At 49.6% G+C, this 20,937-nt stretch overlaps 1 protein-coding gene across 1 annotated transcript in view; it reads right to left on the bottom strand.

Moving 5' to 3' along the window:
- Positions 1–7,355: 7,355 nt before the first annotated feature.
- Positions 7,356–20,937, bottom strand: part of SLC6A17 (solute carrier family 6 member 17) — a 34,950-nt gene continuing 21,368 nt past the window's right edge. Inside the window, exons 9-11 of the mRNA XM_019546263.1 lie at positions 18,024–18,183; positions 16,850–17,012; positions 7,356–15,901 (exon numbers count right to left, since the gene is read on the bottom strand). Coding sequence (XP_019401808.1) covers positions 15,533–15,901; positions 16,850–17,012; positions 18,024–18,183 — 692 coding nt within the window. The 3' untranslated portion in view covers positions 7,356–15,532. The remainder of the gene's footprint in view (positions 15,902–16,849; positions 17,013–18,023; positions 18,184–20,937) is intronic.

The following is a 20,937-nucleotide window of genomic DNA, read 5'->3' on the forward strand; positions in this document are numbered from 1 at the left end:
ATCTGGACCACCAGGCCATTAAAGGTTTCATAGAGCAGAAGGCATATGGTCATCCCAGCATCCTTGCTAAATGCCAAACACCACATTTACAGTCTTCAGACCTCCATCTCTTGGGCAAGTTCAACGAGATGTATTAGTGCTCCCCCCTGAACAGCGGGAGAGCGTTGCAGAGTGCTCCGAAATGGAAAGCCGCTGCTTCGTACTTTTTCCATACATCCTTGCAAGTTCCTGCTCGCAGCTGACGAGCAGCGTATCGTCCACGAAGGCAGGCTCTACCGCTAGTTTTGTGCTGCATCTTCTATTCAGGTGATCTCTTGCAAACCAGACTTGGTTCTGGGGGCAAAATCGTTGGGCTGAGACCCCCGAAGGATGAGCCTGAGTGCCACATGCGATGGTCTCCGTACCAGGACTACCATATACACTGCGAAGGAACAAGTTGCACCGAGACACTGCCCGTGTTCCTGATCACAGACGTCTCCTTTAATAGGACTCTGAGCTGCAGAGAAGCATGGATGGCCGTGCGGCTGTAACACCGGGTCCCCAGGCTGCTGTTGTTGTGGTGACAGTGCCATCTTGTGGATCCTTCCAAGATTTTAGGAGTAAGCTAGAGAGTCTGGAAAAGGGCAGAGATTGGGGTTTCCCCCAAGCCAGACACCGAATCTGGTTCCATCCATTGCATTACCGAACAATTGCATCAGTAACATTTTTTCACAAAACGCAGAGATCCTTCCTTGAGGGCACTGACCTTAAACTTGAGGAGTCTGGATTTCCCAGACTTGGGAAACCCTTTTCCACTAGCCTCCTGCGAACCTTCAGCTAGTCACCTTCCCCCCCTGTGCCTCAGTTGCCTTGCGGGTAAAATGGGGGCCTTAACGCCAATCTCCTTTGCAAACCGCATGGAGATTTGCAGCTGAATTAAACTACTTGAGAGTTAGGGATTACTGCTGGTAGCAGCGTCTAGTACATGCTGGGTCCTTTCCAGACAGACTAGTCAGTGCGGGAGCATTTTGAACTACGGAGAACATTCCCTCTTCGGCCTTCCCTTCATCGCTTGAATTTGGCTTTCTGTAGGGCTTATGGGTGCCCTCCTGGAACTGCTCTGTCACTTCTTTCGATTCTCCCATTCTGGCTGTGCATAAAAGTCGACTTTCAAAGAACCATGAAAGTGTTGGCATAGGCCTTTGCCTCAAAGGGTGCCCCCCGCCCCAGGGTCACTCCTGCTATTAGAGGAGCAAAGAGAAACACAGGCTGCAGACAGAAAACCAAAACTCCCCTTCAGGGATGCTGATGATGACCTGTTTCCCATGAGCCAAGAGATGGCTGCTGGGCTGCTCATGGCCAGATTTGGGATCAGGACAGAATTTCCTCTCCAGGTTAGACTGATAAGGGCTGGTTTGGATTTTTTCCCCCGTCTCTTATCCTTTCCTCTGTAGCATGAGTTTGTTTCCTAGGTTCCTCTGAGCATATTTTACCCTTATACATCCCCCACTCTTGCAGCAGTCAGGCAGCATCAGTGCCTGCACCTCCTATGCGGTCTACCTGCAGCACATTGCTAAGGGACTTGCTGGCTATGCTGTGACAAAGGCTAGAATGGACAATCCCACAAACTCTTTTAGCAAAAAAAGTTTTGGGTTGGTTTTTTTTGTTTCTTGGCAATGGGAGGCTTCTTTGATGCCTACATTCCTGCAAGAGACTGCTCTGACCGGCTCTACTGTTGAACAGTGGGGCTTTGGCCTGGACTGATGAGAGTAATGCTCAGAGAATAAATGCTTCACTCTAAGCTAACAACCCCCAAGCCCTAAACACCCAGCGTCACTGCCCCGAGGAGTGCAAAAAGTAGTCACAAGGCAGGCTGTAAAAAGCATGTGATTGACTTAAACATATAAATTGCAGACTTCTTGTGGTTCCTGCTGGGACTTGAGGCTTTGTTTTTTTAATGAAAACAGAGAATCATGCGATTCCCCAGAGCTGACTCTCTCTCTACCAAAGGCCAGATCCTCAGCTGCTGGATCAAATAGCATCGGTCTCATGAGGTCTGTGGAGATCTGTCAATCAACCCCAGGTCAGGTGCTGTCATGACATCTAAACCTTTGGTGATGCTCAAACAGCACCATACCTGGACTCTCGGCAGTCCTGGGCAAACTTTTAGTATTGAGCCCCCCTTCGCCAGAAATAATGATAATAATAATTGGACAATGGGAAAAAAATTACCATTTTCAGGCCCTCTTTCTGAGCAGGTGACCACCCTGTTTGCCCATGCCTGTGTGGGCTCAAACCCTCAACTCTGACATCCACATTTTGCAAAGGGTTGAATGGGAAGTCCAGATCCAAACCCCATGAGGGCTCCAAAATCCAAGCATATGCCCCAAGCCAAGTGGCTCTTGTGATGGTAGTCACCAATCTGAATGGATACTGACTCCTGTCAGTCTTGTGTGGCCCCCCAACCCATATCTGTTGGCTGGGGCAGAGTCCACCCATAACAGCACCCCTTTATAATAGCCCAGTAAAGGACTGAAACAGGAGCATGGCTTTATTGTCTGCTTTACAGAGGTCCCACTTACATGAGACACTGTTGGACAAACCCAGAGGAAGAAGCTATGAAGAGTTTCCCACCCAAATAGACAATGTGCAAAGAAAAGAAGGGCCACAGCACAAGGAACAGACCCCAGATCTCCTCCATGCCAGGCCATGAGTGGAAGAAGGAGAAGAAAAGAGATGGGGAGGTGAAGGACATGAAAGGGTGATGGGAATGAGATGAGTGAAGCATGTACTGCGGAGGGGGAGCCTGGATGAGAGGTGTAGAGGCAGAGGCAATGGCAGAGGAGACAGGTGTGCCTGGAAGAGTCACCATAGCAAGGGCCCTTCTGCCCCAGTTTGCTTGGGAGGTGCTGGGGACTGTGCTGTGAGGGTGTCATAGCATGGCATGGCTGGGAACGGTGGGCAGCCAGGCAGAGGGCTTGGCGTCAGCTGCAGAAGAAGGATTATACTTCCCCGACGCAGAGTTGTGTGGGGATGTATTGCTCTCCGGTGGGTTTGCAAGGGCCTGAAAGTCCTTTGCCTCGAAGAGCTTCTGCTGGGGAAAGCCTTGCCCTGTCACCTGGATGCTACTTTGAGTCACCAGCCAGGGGACACTCCAGTGCAGCAGCCTCCGCTACCTCATCTAAGAGGTAAACCTGCTGGTTAGCAGCAGCAGTAGGAGACTTATCCTGCACATGGACCAGCCAACTGAGGGCAACACAGTAGCACTTTTCTTCTTTTCCTGGGAATCCCTAAGCCTTACAGCATACTTGGGTATTTGGTATTCACTCACCTACCAAAGTCCAAGCAAAGATCCTGAGAGATGCTAAGTCCTGGCTGTTAGGGACAATGGCACAGGCAGTCAGGGACCCAGAAGTCAACAGAGATTGAGCTAGGAGTCAGGAACCAGCATCCAGAGCCAGAGCCAGAGCCAAGTCAGGGTGAGCAGAACCAAAGCCAGAGAGCCAACAGGAGAAGCAGGAAAACACAGCAAGAGCAAACATCTAAAACTGCCCAGACAAATGACTGCTGGCTGAGCCTAGCTTTTAAAGGCTGAACCAGGTGCAACCCTCAGGGTATTGGCTGCCCTCCTTGCCTCATTAGGACCCTAGCACAGACCTGGGCTTGCTGCAGGTGGCACCTGTTTCCCTGAAGCCTCAGGGGATGGACTGCCCTGATCGGGCCTGGCAGGGCCCAGGGCTCTGATCTGCCCTCCTCACGCTGGCTTCACCTGAGCCTGTCCCTACAGGGAATGACAGATGGGCAGCCCTTTGTGGATCCAGAGTTGCTGGTGGCACAGGGAAGGGTAAAGATCTGTGCAAAGGGCCCCTCTGGGTAAGGAGCAGGGTGTGCACAAGCTCTCTGGCCTCAAAGCCAGGACAGATCCACGACAGGAAGATGTGCAAAAAGTCCAATAGCAAGTGGCATGCACAGGATCCACATGAATAGGGAGCTGGTAATCTCCAGAGGCCCTGCAGTCCCCAGAATAGCCGTGAAGAAGCACAGCTTTATAGTTACGCTGATGGACCAGTCCTAGACGATTTGTGGTCAGCCCCTGCTTGTGCCGCAGCTTTCTTGTGTGACCGTGGGCAAGGCACTTCATCCCTCTAGCCCTTTTCCCCCAGCTGTTTGGTAACAATATTAATCCCTTCTGCCTGGCTGGATTGGCAGCTCTGCGGGGAAAGGGCCGTCTCTCACCGCGTCCCTGCCCGTAGGGCTCCCTATCAGGCGTTGCTGTAATGCAGATAAGCCTCTGTGAAGCATCCGTGTCGGCAGAATCCATGTAGGGTGCTGAGAGCTTTTAAACCTTGCCACGACCAGTTCCTCTCCCCGCTCTGCTAATTTAATTTCTCCCCTTTATCAGTCCCTTTCAGATCCAGCCGCCACTAATGGAACCTCTCCCAGCCCTTTCCACTAACATGGGCCTTTATCTCTTTGCTTAATTACAGCTCTCGAGGCCCTTGCTGCAGCTGGAAGGACGAAACCAAAAGGGAGAGAGCGATGTCCTGGGCAAAGGCAGAGGAGGTTGTGAAAGCCTCGTTCTTGGCCTGAGGGATTTTGATTTTACAGGCCTTGTGCTGAAATGATTGCTTTAAGCTAGATGGTAGCTCGGACAACACCTAATGCTGGAGACTGCCAACACCCCCAACCCTGGGTCAGAGGCTTACATTGGTCCTGCAATCCCCCTTACATTGTCCCTGAAATCAGTGGGCAATAGCATGGGTGGTGTCACTGGGTGTGATGACCCATTAAAAGGGACAGACCCTCCAGGGTCATCTTGTCCAACCCTCTGCACCCAGTTATGACTAATTAGCTGCCTCCCAGGAGATAAGTATGAAGTGGGGACTAGGTTGACAATCACCAGGTCCTCAATAAAAGACCAACAAGCAGCTCAGTGTGGGAAGAGACCTGTAAGGGAGCAAATCAGTTCATTCAAGAGGTACGTGGTAGACACCCCCAGGCACAACCATGGCAACAAGAAGTCAATGGACTGACATCCTGCTGGTAGTGTGATGTGATGCACCGGATAGCAAACTACTCCCTGGCTTACAGGTGAGGCTTTACCCCTTCCCTTCCAGTACCCAAGCCAGGGACACCAGCACCGAGGGGGCTTTCAGTGTGCTCCTGGTGCCAGGCAGCAGTGGTTACCACTTCATGAAGGAAGCCAGAGAAGGTGTCTCTGTGTCACCCTACCTCCTGGGGTGGTAACAGTCAGTGCAGCTCATTACATTTACAGAAGTATTGAACATTTGTACATCACTTTCCACTGCGAACTTGTTCATAGTGTTTGCATGGTTGGAGGGCAAGTGCTCCCCTAGTAGCTGCAAACGATTTAAACTAGTGTCACCTCCATCTGTCAGTGGTTCTCAACCTTTTCAGACTTAAGGCATCCTCTCATCTGATTCAAGGCACCTCTAGTTAGATTCGAGGCATGTCAGCTCTGAACTTTCATTTGTTTTTTGATTACGGAAAAATTATAGAGTACTTCTTGTGTAGCAAAGGACTCAGAAAGACCACAGCAATGCAGAATGTTTTTAATACCCTAGGTTCCTGTTTGAAATCTTTGGGTTTAACTTGTGAATCCCAACTGCTACATACCTAACGGTGCTAATATTGTCAGGCAACCTGCAACACCCTTGGAAGGATCTCAGGGCATCCTATGATGCTTTGCTCCCCCAGATGAGAAGCGGTGACAACACGCTGTCCCAGCCTTCTGCAGGAGGTCAGGGATAGCCCTCAGGGGAAGCCCTGTAGCTGCAAGAGCCCTGTTGCCACCTCTTGCTGGCCTCCAAGGTCACCTGCCTGGATTCAGAAGTTGGCAGAGGGCACAGGGAAGGGGGAGACGAAGTGGAAACTTCACCAACTTCCCAGCTGAATTTGGGATAGGGGAAGCCAGTCCCTCACCTGCCACCTCCCCTGTGTGGATCCCAGTCCCCCCTTCCATGGCAGCTCAGGTGCCAAGAGGTATGCATGCCCAGGAGTCTTCCTGCTGCCCCTTCAGCTCTTAATGCAATGAGATCTGTGTTGCGCCTGCCGACACTCACTCCCGGGCTCCTTGCGGCTCTGGCGTAGCTCCAAATGCAGCAGTTATGGTCACACCCTCTGTCTGGATACACTGAGGCCCTCTGGGCTTTAATAACATGGGAGCGAGCTCAAAAGCTGCAGCTTTGTTTTCCTCTTTACTCAGATTATTGGATTGGCACATTTCTACAGCAACGGCGCTGCCAGGGTGGAGATGTGGATGCAGGCTGGAGAGAACGGGCTCCCAGCTCCAACATCAGGACCCCAACCACAACCCTCCCCTCCCCCACGGGGGGCAGGCATGACAGCATCTTTCAGCAGCAAACATTGCACCCTGCGGGCTCTGACCCCGTCATAGGCAGCAACAGGAGCAAGGATTCTTCCTGTCCTTGTGTTGGAGACATTGTCCACACTTGCAGCAAGTGAGCAGGGCCTAGGTGAGCCCTGGCTTCATCTGCCCTACACATCAGCCAGGCACACTGGACACACAAGGGGAATGATGCTGTACCCCACATTCAAGGTGCCATGTATGATTCTCCCTCTGAACACAGGGGCACAGAAGAGGAAGCTCCAACGGGCACCCCCTATTGCTCCCCTTTAGGGAACGGCAGTAGACCCAGGGTCAGGGCCGTGCCTAAGGCACAAAATACGTGGAGATCTTTCACATGAGACCATGCTGTAGACCCAGGTCCCGATTAGCATAATCCTAGCGTGAAGTCAGGGTGGTCTCGTTCTCACCCCCCGCTCCGTCTTGGCACCCAAATAGTGCGTGGAAACCGTGGCAACATAAGTGGTATGAACGCTTCTGAGAGAGAGGAACATATGGCGACAAAGACAGTAGAAGGGATGGCTTTGTACAGCCAGCAGTACAAAGATGGGAACATATGGTGACACTGAGGAGGATCCAGGGGACATATGGCAAGAGCTTGCTGGAGAGAGGGAATGTGACAGACCCCACAAGAGCATCAGGGCACATCAGCTACTTGATATTTTTATTAAAAGCAGTTATGGTGCTGCAGCCACGCCTGAAGGCACTGGCCCTGTAGTGCTAAGCGCTGCACAAAAATACAGGAGAGAGAAGGGCAAGCCAGCTGGAAAGAAGAAAGATACCCAGGTGGAAGGATATACCCAGATTTTGGCCATACTCTCTATTCAGCAGCTCCCAGGCCCATCCCTGCACCCCAGGTCCTCCCATCCGCCATGAATCTACATGTTTCTTGTGTGCTCTTCCCTGGGTTTGGCTTCACCCTCATGTCTCCAGAGGCCTCGAGCAACTTGGACGCAGGTCACAAGAAAGGAAACTGGGGAAGCGATGCTTGGTAAGAAGAAACTTTTAATTGGACGTTGTTACAGTAGTTCTTTCACACTGCCGAACTGTCCTGCCGGCACAGGGTGCACATCATAAATACACTGGCTATGTGATACACAGACAAGCTACTACAAGTGCTGTGCTTTGACCTGTACAGGAGGGTTTCATCAGATATGTGCTTCCCCGATCATCGCGTTCTAGCGGGGCTGCTCCCACCACATACCGCACCCACAGCGGGTATTGGTTTTCTGCTCCCGCTCATGCCACGAGCCCTGGCGTGAAGACCTTGCTCCTCAGGGTTTGCCCTCAGAGCCCTGGCACCCGAGGCAAAGATGGAGTCTGCTTCCTTCCCTAGTCCTGGTCCTTGTTTCTGCTCCTTTGTGACCTGATCTAAAGTCCTCAGAAGTCAATGGGAGTCTTTGTCTCGACTTTCCTGGGTCCCCAAATGTGGATCAGAGAAGGATGAGCATTAATCACCATTCAAACCTCTATGGGCATCACCCCGCAGTACCACAGCATCTCCTCTCCTTTAGGGAGGTGCTGCGCCTAGAAATGAGCTGCAGCAGCTTGTGGTCGTCAATGGAAAGACTCCCAAAGACGGCCCTCGTCTTCAGATCAGGCCTTTGCATCAGGTGCCTGGTGCGGTGACTGCTGGCTGTGCAACAGCACCCACGGCATGTTGTTCCAATGGCCTCTCCCTGAATCTCACCGAACTGAACAAGGAGCAGAGCAGGAAGTCTCCAACCAGAGAAGCAGCTCAGACTGCCAGGGTGGCAGATATCTCACCTCTGCACGGTTGAGCTAGACAGCCCCAGTGGTCCTTCCGGAGGACTCCCCCGGGCTGTCCATCTCACCACGTCTGCTGAGGGTATCTCTGCTGATGCTGACAATGCTCCTCCAGGCAGTATAAAATGAAGTGGGGTGCAGAGATAACATCCATCCAAAGAGCAAACTCCACTGGACAGCGCGATTCAGCACCAGGATAAATGACCCAAGCAAAGCAGGAGCCTGCAGGCTCAGCCAAAAGCCAGGCTGACTCACTAGATACCCGCCAGGCCCTTTCCTGCTAATGGACCAGAGGCTGATTCTACCTAGTAATACTGCACGAGGCCGTTAAGGGGCGACGTGGAGGCTGGCTCTTCCCTTCCTCAGCCAGGGATGGCATCCAGGTTGCGCTGTCTCCAGAGGACTCCACACCACATATTAAGTCATTTACAGGCATTGACAAAAACAGTGTTTATCTATAGCATGTTACTAAAAGCATTGTCCAAGGGAATGTATTGCTGGAAGCCATTACCCACCGCACAGCGAGCCAACTGCATAATGAGATTACTATGGAACCGTGTCCTGCCAATGGTTTATGCAGTGAAACGAGGAGGAAAAGCCGAGCCTCTTTCCAATGCAAGTTGCCAAAACTCCCTGATCTGGATTGGCCCCCGCTGAAACCTGAGGCTTGGATTTGAGCTTCCCCTTCCTCCAGTCTGGGATGGCTTGGATCAAATCTGTCCAACTCACAGCCCACAGGCTGCAGGAGAGGGGTTCACTTGAGGCCCAGGGGCTCCTGGTCCAGGTGCTGGTCCCCCCACTGCTCTGCTGCTGCTGGAGTCTCCAGGCTCCCCCTCCCCCTCAAGCTTCTGCTCCCTGGCCCCCCGGGCAGCATGGCCAAGGAAGCAGGCAAGACCCCAAGGGGCTTGGCGGGGGGTGGGGGGCGATGGCAGGGACTCCCGGGGGACCTATACAGTGTGCAGCCCTCTGCCACCCAAAAGTTAAAGAGCCCTGGCTTAGATCAAGGTGGGCTTGGAGCATTACCTCCATGCCCCATAAAAATGGGGAGGGGGGTGGGGGGGAAGAGATCTTTAGGTGGTATAAACCAGCGTACTCAGTGCAGCCACACTGCTTCTCACCAGCTGCAGGTGTGGTCCAGGGATCTGGATTCAGTTCCTGAGCATACCTCAAGACAGTGAAACTCACCCTATGAGCCCCTACTCATAGTTCTGCTTCTACTGGCCTTCTACCTTATGCAGTAATGATGGATGCTTTTAGGCCAGAGACCTCTGATTCCACCCCTATAGATGAGCTGTGCAAAGCATCCTGTCCTGAGCAACAGCAAAACAATAGGGTGTCTGCATCTGTGGGCCGGGACCTTGTCTACTATGGCAGAACCAACCTGCTACAGCTGCCCCTTCCCCTGCACCCAGGTTGACCTAAGGGCTCCTGCGTGATGAATACAACTGTCCAAGCCAGCTGCAGTGCACAAGGAGAAGGCCGAGTTAAGCTTGCAGTGCTTGCTAAGCAAAGCCTCTGTAGTCTTCACTGTTTTCCCTAACACTGCCTCCTGGCTTGGGCGGCCATTCCAGTTCCCTGAGCATGATCTGTCTGCACTGGGGCAGGGACGTGTGCTGTCCTTTTGTTTTTTCAGTCTTAAGGCAGATCGATGGCCCAGGACCTATGAAATGCACTCATTCATCTGGCTTTGCTCCCAGGGCTGGGCGGAGACTTCATGCAGCACCCAGGGGATGCGAGTGCAAGCAGGGACACTGCTGCGTGGCCCCAAGCTGGGCCATGTCTCTGGACAGGACTTGGAAAGTCAGCACTTCCTTCTGGCTGTTGTGCTTGCTTAGTTTGCATCCTGTGCTATAATAAACCAGCCTCACTGAAGCAGGCTGGTGAAGTAGCAGCTAAGGGCTCCCACAAAGAGAGATGGGGGAATCTTTTGAGAATAACCCATATTGGTCCTTGATCCTCAATAATGGCTCCATCCCACAGTGCTAATTCTAGAGGGTTTCAGCCTAACTAACAGCAGTGGTTAATGTGTCACATTGCTGTCTCTCCTACTGGTCTATTCAGCAGCTGCTTGCATAAAAATCAAGGACACCAAAGCTTCCCAACAATGCAAGTCAGGGTGGGGATGAACCAGGAGCCCCAGGGGTGGCAGGTACAGTGACATCGTTATTTTGTAATTACAAAGAAAGAAGGTGCATGTGACCCTAACATTGGCTCCTCCTCATGTCTATGAGAGAGATCAACAGAAGTGACTGGCAGCATAAAACCCTGCAGTGGATTAGCATTAACCCTCTCCCTGCCCGACAGAGGGAACAGCTATCAGACAAGTTTTGTGAATTCTCCCCCAGCCACATTCACTGCTATAAAATCGAATGCATTGGTGGCCAACAGAAACTAAAGAGAGACCCTGAAGTGACTGAAGAACAGCGAAAGTCAGTCCTAACAAAACACATACAAACACACGTAGCATGTACTAACCCTAACGCACGTACACACAGACTGCAAACAGCACCTAACACTGAAATCCCACCCTGGAACCTAATACCTAGCAAATGCCACAAAGCAATACTGAACTTCCACAGATTAAATGAAGGCAGCGGCCCCCTTGTAGCCCCACTCCTGGGAGCAGCTTGGCAGGGGGGCAGTCACCAATCACACACTTAAAAAAAAAATAAAATAAAATAAAATTATAAATATATCAAATATACAATGAAAATAGATCTGTACAGCACTGAGAATGAAAATAGTTCACGGGTCACTTTTGAATATGTTTGTCATTTAACAGAATTTACACCAACATTTACAGAGTAAATATACAATAGAAATAGAATCTATAGATTATTATTCTATATATATAATATAGCTTTTCTTCACTTGTCTATCACCATTGCTTCCAAACTATCAAGAGAAGGAAGGGGAAATGAAAAGACTCACTGCTGGCTCAAAAACATGGTTCAAGAAATTATGGGCTAGACCCCCAACTGGAATAAATGGGTATAACCCCCATCAAAGCATCTAGAATTATGTGATTTTACATCAACTGGGGATCTGTCCTAGCAGATATGCAGACCCTCACTGGGACATCTATGTTGGACTTCAAGTTTGTGCTTCTGTGATAACCCCTGGCTTACTTGGCCTGGAACCCCATGATGGGGTCCACAGAGAGAGAAAGGCCCACTAGGGGAAAAGACAGACAGACAGACAGAATTAGAAATGTCAGGAATTAGCAGGGCTTTCCCGTATGGGCATGTTATTTCATGATTCACCATGAGGAGATACCTTACATCCCTCCTTCCCACTTGGAAACAGCTGGTGCTGGCCACTCTGGAAGAGGGGAGACTGGTCCAGATGGCCACATGGTGTAATGGTGTGGAGTGACTCCTCTGCTCTTGTGTAGAGAGGGGAAGAAAAGCACAAGCAGATAGAGACAGAAGGAGAAGATGGGCAGGGAGATGGGGGGAGACTAGAGAAAAAGAAGAACAGATTTGACCCTGGCTGCATGTGCCTCACTCTCCCCCCAGAAGCTGTCTGCACAGCTCCCAAGGTGGCCGAAGGCAGACAGGCCTCCACTGTACAACCAATGACACTGCCCTGACATTCCCTGGCTCTGCTTCCTTCCACGACACTTCCTCTTGCCCAAAGTATTGGGATCAGAAAAGTCATTTACAAATCAATCAAGGCCCAGGATCCATTCAGGTTTCTTTGTGTGATGGGCCCAGTTCTACCCCTGTCTCTCCTTTGTGTCAAGCGGGGATAACAGGGTAAGGCCATGGGATGTTCCCAGTATAAACAATGGCAGAATAGGGAACAGAGCCCAGCTGGTGCAAAGCACTGATGCTCCCATGAAACCACAAAGCAGTCTGCTCCACCTGGAGTTCAAATGCTGCTTTGCTGGATAACACTTCATTGTATACAGCACTTTCCAGCAGAAAGCCTCAAAATGCCTTACAGAGGAGGGGTGGATCATTAGCTCAGTTTTACAGATAAGATCCTGGGCCCTGATTTCCTTTGACCACACCAGACCAGGGTAGTGATTATAGTAAAGTTGCTCCTCACTGACACTTGGATTAGCGAGGGAAGAATCATCAGAGTGACAAAGAACAAACTTAGGCTATACCTGGCAAAACTGGGCAACTAGCACCAACTTGGCCATCTGCATATGCAAAGTGAACATGGCTCAAGCCCCTGGGGTCAGCTCCTCAGCTGGCGTCAACTGGAATAACTCAGTTGAAGTCAACAGAGAAACATGGCAGGGGACCAGGCTCACTGAATCCAGTGCAGAACTTGTCTATACCCATGCTGAGCAGGAGCGTCTCCCCTGGCATCTGTGAAGTGTAGCCAGGATCGAACCAGTCTCAGATCAGAATTGGTCCACATGTCATGCCGGGCAGCCTACATTCAGCTCTGTTGTAAGCAACTGCCCACTGCAGCCAACTGGCTAGACTTCCACTAAAAATGGGATTGAAAAGACCATCACGAATGGTGGGCACAGGTAAGAGTGGCAGAAGAGGGGCTATTGGGTTTGTCACCACTCATTCTTGCAGAAGTATTGCATTCTAAATTGGGGCAAAGATATTAAAGCATGACATCACTGAATTTGACTCAGAAACATTTTAAGAGTGGAACCCTTCCCTCTGGATGCTGTGACCTCACATGAAAGGCCCTCAGTGGCTGAGGCACGGAGGCCTGCTGTTCACAGACCAATGGCTGGGACCCAGATGCCACAGTTCTCTTCCCAGTGGTTCACACTGCACCCTTTGCCAAGTCTATGCCTCATTTTGCCTATCTGTGAAATGGCTACTGAGGGCCTGAGTTAAAGTACTTATAGAAATCTCAGTTAACAGATGCAGCAGAAGGAGAAAAGGGGGGTTACTGTATTTCCTTATATACCACATGCCCCCAAATAAAGACATACACCTTTTTTGGTGGGGAGGCAAAAGGAAGGGAAAAAATGCTAGAGTTATGGCCACACAGAGCAGATGAGGAACCTAATCTTCAGCTCACTCACCTTCCCTTTCCTACTCAGCTGGAAGATGAAACAGTAGCTGCCGCTAAAGACTGGTCTCAATGGGCAGATCTACAAATTTGAAAGGAGATAAAACAGTCTGTAAGACTGTGAAATAGGACAAGAGAGACCAGGAGCAGCTAGCAGACAGCAAAATTGCCAGAACAAAAGTTAGCTTGATTAGTAGAAAATCAAGTCTATTGCAAAGAAGAGACAGTCATTAGCACCTGTGGAGTAAAGAGCAGGGAACCATTAAGTCAACAGACTCCCTTGGCTGCCTCAATAGAAGTGGCACTGCTGCTGCTGCTGGGAAGTTGCTTTTAAACTTTGGGTGGACCCAGAATCAAAGCAAGGTGCTTCTATGTGGGGCAGAAAATCAGCTTCCCCACTCAAGACATGCACCCCAATTTTGGAAGGCTAATTGTTTGGGGAAAGGTACATGTCATATGCCAGTAAAATATGGTATGTAAAACTTTGCTGGCTGCATAAGGGAAGCTGCAGAGATGGAGACAGAAAGAGAAAAGGCTGCTCATGGAAACCAATAGCACAACAAAAGGCCCAAGAGATTTTTACCAGTCTTTAGCCTGCCTGTATTTAACCAAGAGAGATGGGACGAGGGAAAAAAGAGGCAGAGAGGGGATACAGTCTCTCAGCCTCTGCAAGGTCAAAATAAGATCAGTGGCCTGGACCCTGGGATGAGAGTCTATGGCATTGGCTTTAAGTGCAAGAGCAAGTTCTCAGCAAGTTGCTCAGATGGTAGCAATATGTGAGATGACAACTTCTTCCCCTGCCCCAGAGGGACATGACAAGCAGGATCTGTCACACTCACAGCTCCTCTAAACACTCACAAATGGATGTGGGGTAGTGATGCTCCCTCCCTCTACCTGGACCAGGTCCTAACCTCTTAGATGGAACTGGGAGTACCCAGCATAACTCTCTCATACAGGTCCCAAAACCCATGGATGGTTGTGACAGGACTGGGTCAAACAAGAGACCCACTGGTCAGGCACAGAAGCCAATTAGAGCTGCGAAAATCTAGTGCTAACTGAGAGGAGACTCCACAACATGTGATGCCAAGCTCCATCTTCCTGAAACAAGGCATGGCCCCCAGAACCAAATACACCCCTGGCATAAGGGCACTGATGTCTATGGGAATATACCAGGGAGGAATTTGGACCCTAGGCTGAGGATACCTGGGCCTTGTAAATAGATGCTGGGTGCACATGGTCACCTTCAGCCCCTAGTTATATCCAGCTAACACCAAGGACGAGGGCAAATGGTAAGATCTAGTTCCCGACAGCTAAACCAGGAGTCCAATAGCCCCAGTTTTGCTACCTGTCCCTGCAGAGCATTCAGCCAGTCTGGCAAGGGGAAGCTATTCACCACTCTCCCAGTGCTCTCTTTCACACAGTGCATTGAAAATAAAAATCATGGGGCTGGAACCTGCACACAGTTATATGCTGCATATCAGAAGCGAATCCAGTGTGAACCCTGCAGTTTCCCAGGAGATCACTCTAGATCTACCCTGTGGTAACTCTGTTCAGATTCTGGCCTGCACACATGGCACATGCTCACACACCTGAATCCATCTGAGGTCTCATGCTGCTTTTACCATTTGGAAGAGTAACACTGCATTGTAAATGGGCATGCTAACTTAAAGCCTCATCCAGAAGGGGATCTCCTCATCTCAAAGTTATTCACCGACACAATCCCATTATGTTGTACTGGCATCAAAGAAGATGACACCCAAAGATCAGCCAGGCTCTGCCACTGGCTACAAAGCATTTTTGCCCACTTGAGATACACCTTAGTCCTGCATGGAAAGAAATGTCCACAGATGCTAGGCTTTGGGCATCTCCAGAGCTATTAAAGCACAGGAGACACAACAGCAACACAAACCTGGAAGGAACTGGCTCTTCATCATGGTATGAACATTGATGGCTAGATGTGCTCACTGGAATAAGGCTGTCACGTCTCCTACCTAAAGGAAAATGAACAGAGGGGGAACAGATCCAGGCTAGAACGGGAAACTTCTTTGGCTGTCACCTTATTGTGTGTCCCTTTTCCAACCGTCAGGTGCTTAGAAATAAAGAGATTCTTGACTTGTTCCAGGAGGCATCTCTGTAGGAACATCCCTATAAAATTTATTGCAGTGTCTTGTTTCATTTTCTTTTCTATTCACAAGTGCAGCCGGGAAGGCATTCTGCCGTTTGACTGGAGGTTGCCAGGAGGGAAGTCCCGCTCCCTCCCACAATCCCTTTATGATGTCATCCCTGGAAATGGCTGCTTACTGGTTAAAATTCTAAGATGGGTTTCTTTCATCGGTGCCCTCGGGGTCAGGATCAGCTCCTGGGGACCTCCTCTCCAGGGCTGTTTGGGAGGATGGTGGGCGGTCATTACAGTTCAGATTCAGGAGTGCTGGCCAAGTGGTACCCGCTTCCATAGCGTCCGTTAGGTGTGCTGTTCATCTCCATTGGGGAAGAGCTCCCTGGGCCCAGGTAGGACCGGTGTGTGGGCATTGGGGAGGGGGTCTCACTGGGCACTTTGCTCAAAATGAAGCGGGTCTCATCGTTGTCTTCCAAGTTGGAAATGTCCTTCATCATCCGGCCCTTTTTGTAGGTGACAGAAAGGGCATTTGAGCCATCCGACACCAGGTGGAACTGGCGGAGGATGAAGACCACTGGCAGTGGGAGAGTAGCCAGGATTATCAGAGAGATGAGGATGGCCATAGCCCATGTTGGGTAATAGAGGAACTTCTCTGAAGCCTGGAAGAGAAGGGGGCAGTGTCATATGAGGAGGGGACATGAGCATCTACCTCCCATATCTTGTACCCCTGAGAAGGGGCAAGACTTTTCTTCCAAAAGGGAGAGCAGGGAGATTTCATACCCTCCAGGTTAGCATTACCACAGGAAGAACTTAAGACATGAGATTCCAGCAATGAGAAACCTTCCAGCAAGAGGAGAGAGCAAGCTCCAAAACAAGAAATAAGTATTTAAAGAAGATACTTAAATCCTGTGGTCACGTGCTGACCGTAGCTACACCAGTGTACCTCTGGAGCAACTCCAGGGCAGGTCTAATGATTGATGTCAGATATACACTACAAATTCACTGATGTAACCAAAATCAGAATCTGGACCCGCACCTCCAACTGTAAGACTGATCTGAAGGCTAGGATTGACACTTCTGGATACACTTGGATTACATAGTGGGCCAGTGGTGCTAGGGCCCGCAGTGTGAATGTGGATTTATGCAACCACACACAAGTTTGAGGATTTACCAGCAGTTTTTCTGATTTGCTATTTGAGTATTTAATTTTCATTCGTATTGCATTTACAGCGGCATCATTTACTATTGCAAAATATGTGGTCTAGAGGGGGATAGGATGGAAGGCAGAAGAACAATCCACCTATGGTAACCTGCTTATTTGCTGCATTTGCTGAGGAAGATCTTCCCAAACTCTAGTTGTCTCTTACCTGTCACCTCCCACCAACTGGTAAGCACACCAAGAGAAAAGTGATTCCAAGATGGAGCCAGCTGGTCAACTGCCCATCACCAAGGAGGCTGAGAAAACTCAGCCAGGAACTAAACCTTGAAGTCCCTCACTTAGTTTTTACCTACTCCTTACTGAGGTAGACAAGTCATTGGGGAAGGTAAGTAAAAGCTTAAATAACGGGGTCTCAAAAAGAGGACAGAGGGGAGGTTCCTGTACTTACCTCTTCTTTGATCCAAGCACTGTATCCTGGAGGGTTGACTCCCAGCTGGATGATGCTGGCAGTCATGAGCACAGCCATGCAGATGGGAGAGATGTATTTCCAGGTGTAGTAGTAGAACTGGGATGGGCGGAAGCCCAGCATCTCCGTCAGCTCCTGCATGAACCTGGATAGGAAAGCAAGGGAACCCCAACGGGTGAAACACAAGAATCCTGCCCTCTTCCTTCCCGTGTCAGGTGGAAGGCTCCTAAACAAGTCACCTCGACCCATCTACACATACATTAAATGCACTTTAGTTAATGTGCATTAAATCTAGTACCTCCAGGCATTTGTACACATGCTTGCGCAACAGCGCAGGCATTTGTATAAACAGCAAAATGAGCGTCAGCACTGAGAAAATGGTGGCAACGCACTTCTGAACGAAAACACATTGAAGGTGTTTTAGTTCAAAAGCGTGCTGCCACCATATTCTGCATGCTGATGTACATTTTGCTGCTTATACAACTGCACATGACGCAGCACAGTGCACATCAGCTCATGTGTGGAGCAGACTTGATTAATCGAGTCTACTCAAATGTACTGGATCTCCGGCACAGCTTGAAAATGTATGTGTATAAATGCCCTCCATTGTGAGGTATTAAGAAAATGTGCATTAACCTATTTTAATGTGCATTAACTAAACAGCATAATTTTTTTAGTGATGCTTTAATGCGCATTTAAAATAAGCTAATGTGCATTAAAGTGCACGTGTAGACGTGGCCTGGCGATGACCCCAAGACAGGCCAGAGTTCAGCTTAGGTTCAGAGAAATAGGCCAGTGGTTGTCTACACTCTGAACCTCTGGAGGCTGTAGAGCTGGCTCTGGGATCTCATACAGGGAAGTAACAGCTAAGCAACTACTGAGCCTCATTTTGTTCCATACAGCCTGCAAGAACAACCATCTTGGGATGGTGACACTCCTGGCTCTATACCTTCCTCACATCCTCAAGTGAAAGGAAACAAGAACCATTGGAGACCAGCTTAACTGGACATTTCAGACTTCAGTCAGGTTTGAGTCCAGGTGAGCTTTTTTCCACAGAAGCGGGCAGTGTTGCTTTCTGGGACTGAACCCGAATCCAGAGCTGGAGTAAGACAGTAAGAAAGGTCTGAGCCGTTATCTCCCATGCCCACATTCTTACTTTTTGGTGCCATAAATCCAGGCCACAGCAATATTCTCCAGGATTACCACAACAGTGAGTGGGAGTGTGGCAGAGTAGTCATCAAACATGGTGACAAAGTAGTTCCCTGAGCGCTGCACGAAGATGAGGCCCACCAGGAAGGCAAAGATGCAACAGCCAACTGCAAAGAGCACAAGATCTCGATCAGCACTGAACCCAGAAAGGAGTGGCGTACTCAGGGAGAGTTAACTTGGTGGAAAAAAGGGCCACCACTGCAGCCACCATTATAATTTATTATTCTGATTTGTTATTATTATTATACCAATGAGCATAACTGAGCATTGAGTAGCCTGGTAATGACTAGGGATAACAGACCACTGGCACTATGAACTTATGGGGATGCACCCATCTCTGCTGTGGCCTGGTCCTCCCCTCTTCCAGCTCTCTGTCACTTTATTCACCTGAGCCCGATCCTGTAAAGATGTACAAACACGTTTAGTATGAAGTGCTCCAAATAGTCCCCTTGAAAAGCAATTGAAGGGGGCAGAAGAATGGTCTTGTGGAGTGGAGCTGAGTTTTCTGGCCCTGTGGCCCAGATGAGTGGCATGGGGCAGGTCCGTGGTCTGAATCTTGTGAGCAGGGTTGATCTACAGGCCAGATCCAGCATGGAGTCGCCATGCAGGGTCAGTTCAAGAGTGCAATCTGGTGTGCTAACCTGACCTTGTGCATGCCTATGGTGTTTTTCCCCCTGTAGAAATTTTTTCTAAGCCCTGGCCAGGCACCTGGTCTAATCCCAGTGCGCCCCAGTGCATGAACCCCAGTGCATCCCTATAGCAGGTTGACTCATTGCCTGGAGAGTCCCAGACAGGCACCAGGTCAACCCAATGTATTTCTATGGTGGATTGGAGTATCCTAGTTTTTCCTGCCATTTACTCGTGCTGCTTTGATTTTCTTCCCTTGTCATTCACTTCACTTCAATCCCAGGTATTTCCTTGGGGATTCCTCCAAGTTGAATGTTTCTCTTTGTCCCAGGGAAGCCAGGACCCAGTGCAGCTCATTCATTTCAATAGGAGGCTGGCCTGTTGTCTTGAACAGAGGCTTTTTCCAGGGGATGGTGACAGATATGAATGGCAATGGGTGCAGGTGGGAGAGAGGCAGGGAGTGCTGCAGGTTCATGAGACTGGGCAGGCAAGCAGGCAGGGCTCAGGAGAAGGCAAGCAGGAGTGGGTACATGGGGGAGAGCTTGGGTGTTACGGAGGATGAAGCTGGAGTGGGGGGAAGTTTATAGGCTAATACCCATGAAGCAATCAACTAGAATAAGAGACCTATCATAGGCAGGTAAAATTAGGGGATCATGTCAACCCAATACATTCCTATGGCAGGCTGACCTGTAGTCTGGGGAGCTGCAGTCAACCTAATGCAGGCCTGTGGCAGGCTAACTTGTAATTCAAGAAGCTGCAGCCAGGTACCAAGTCAACTCAATGCATTTGTGTGTGTGGTTGATGTGTTCTCCAGGGAGTCCCAGCCGGGCACTAAGTCAACCCAGGTGGGACAATGGGGGAAGGAGAGAATGACTGAACCCTTGCAATGCAAGGGTTACTTTATTTGGGATTCTCTCCCCTGCCTGCCCACAATCCTCCCAGGGCCCAGAGATTCACCCTGAGTCTGCCACCGCTCCCCTGCTTCCAAATTTCCAGACTCATGTAGAGCCCTGTGGGCTAGATGACGTGGGACAGATTCATCTCACAAGCCAGATGTTGAACACCACTGGCCTTGTGGTTAGGGCACTGCTGTAGCGTGGGAGCTCTGGGCCTAATCTCTGCTCTGCCGCAAGCTGCAAGGTATTTCAGCACACAGCATGACTGTGCTGTACAGCAGTGCTGCTAGCCCCCGGGACAGGGACCTTATGCCTAGTCACTCAGTCAAGGTCACAGAAATGAATCTGTGACCACGCAAGGAATTGTACCTAGGTCTCTCAAGTCCTAGGCTAAGCCCTAACTGCTGGGCCTTCCTGTCCACAATATTGTTCTACCACAATAATTAATAGTAAAGGAAATAATGAAGAGTCTACTCTGACTAGGACAGGGGATAAATCATTTATCCAAAGAACTAAGGGAGGGTTTCAGTGCAACTTTAAATAGCAAATGATCTCCATCTGGTACCAGGATATTCAGAGTGTGTTGAGGTCTGGATAAGAGGTTTTCAGACAGTGTATTTAATGTATCAGTATTTGTATTACCATGTCTCTAGAGGCCCAGTCCTGCCTGCCTTGGGATACCTTGAGGTAAACAACCAGCTCCAGCGTTTGTTTGAGCCTAATTTGCATATCTGTTTTTACAGATGAACTTTACCACCCAGAAGAACCATCCTATCTTTTAATTATCTTGTGCAACATGAACAACTTAATGAGAAAGAAGCAAAATTCAACAGCCTGCATGCCATCGGACACCTGAAGTAAACAGCCTGCTCCAGCCTTTATTTGAGCCCAATTTGCATACTTGCAGAGCAGCTTTTTTACAAATTAACTTTCCTACCCAGGAGAACCATACCATTTTTTAGTTCTCCTGTGCAATGTGAAGTTTCCTTTCTACCTGGTAGAAATCTTTGAATTCTCCTTTGCCTGATGCAGGACGTTTGGGCCTGAAACCTTGCACAAAAAAAAAAGTCTTTATTTGCAAAGTTATCTAGTTGGTCTAATAAAAGATTTCATAGACATTAGGGCTAGAAGGGACCTCAGAAGATCATCGACTCCAGCCCCCCGCCCAAAGAGCAGGAAGTCAGCTGGCGTCATAGGATCCCAGCAAGATAAGCATCCAAATGTCTCTTGAAGGTGTTCAAGACCTCGGGGGCTCGGACAGTAAGGAAATTCCTTATGTCCAGCCTGAAATGGTCTTGTAGTACTTCATGACTGTTTGACCTCGTCATCCCTTGGGGC

Source organism: Crocodylus porosus, unplaced genomic scaffold, assembly GCF_001723895.1.
Source record: "Crocodylus porosus isolate Cpor-Errol unplaced genomic scaffold, CroPor_comp1, whole genome shotgun sequence".
In the NCBI taxonomy this organism is placed as follows: Eukaryota; Metazoa; Chordata; order Crocodylia; family Crocodylidae; genus Crocodylus; species Crocodylus porosus.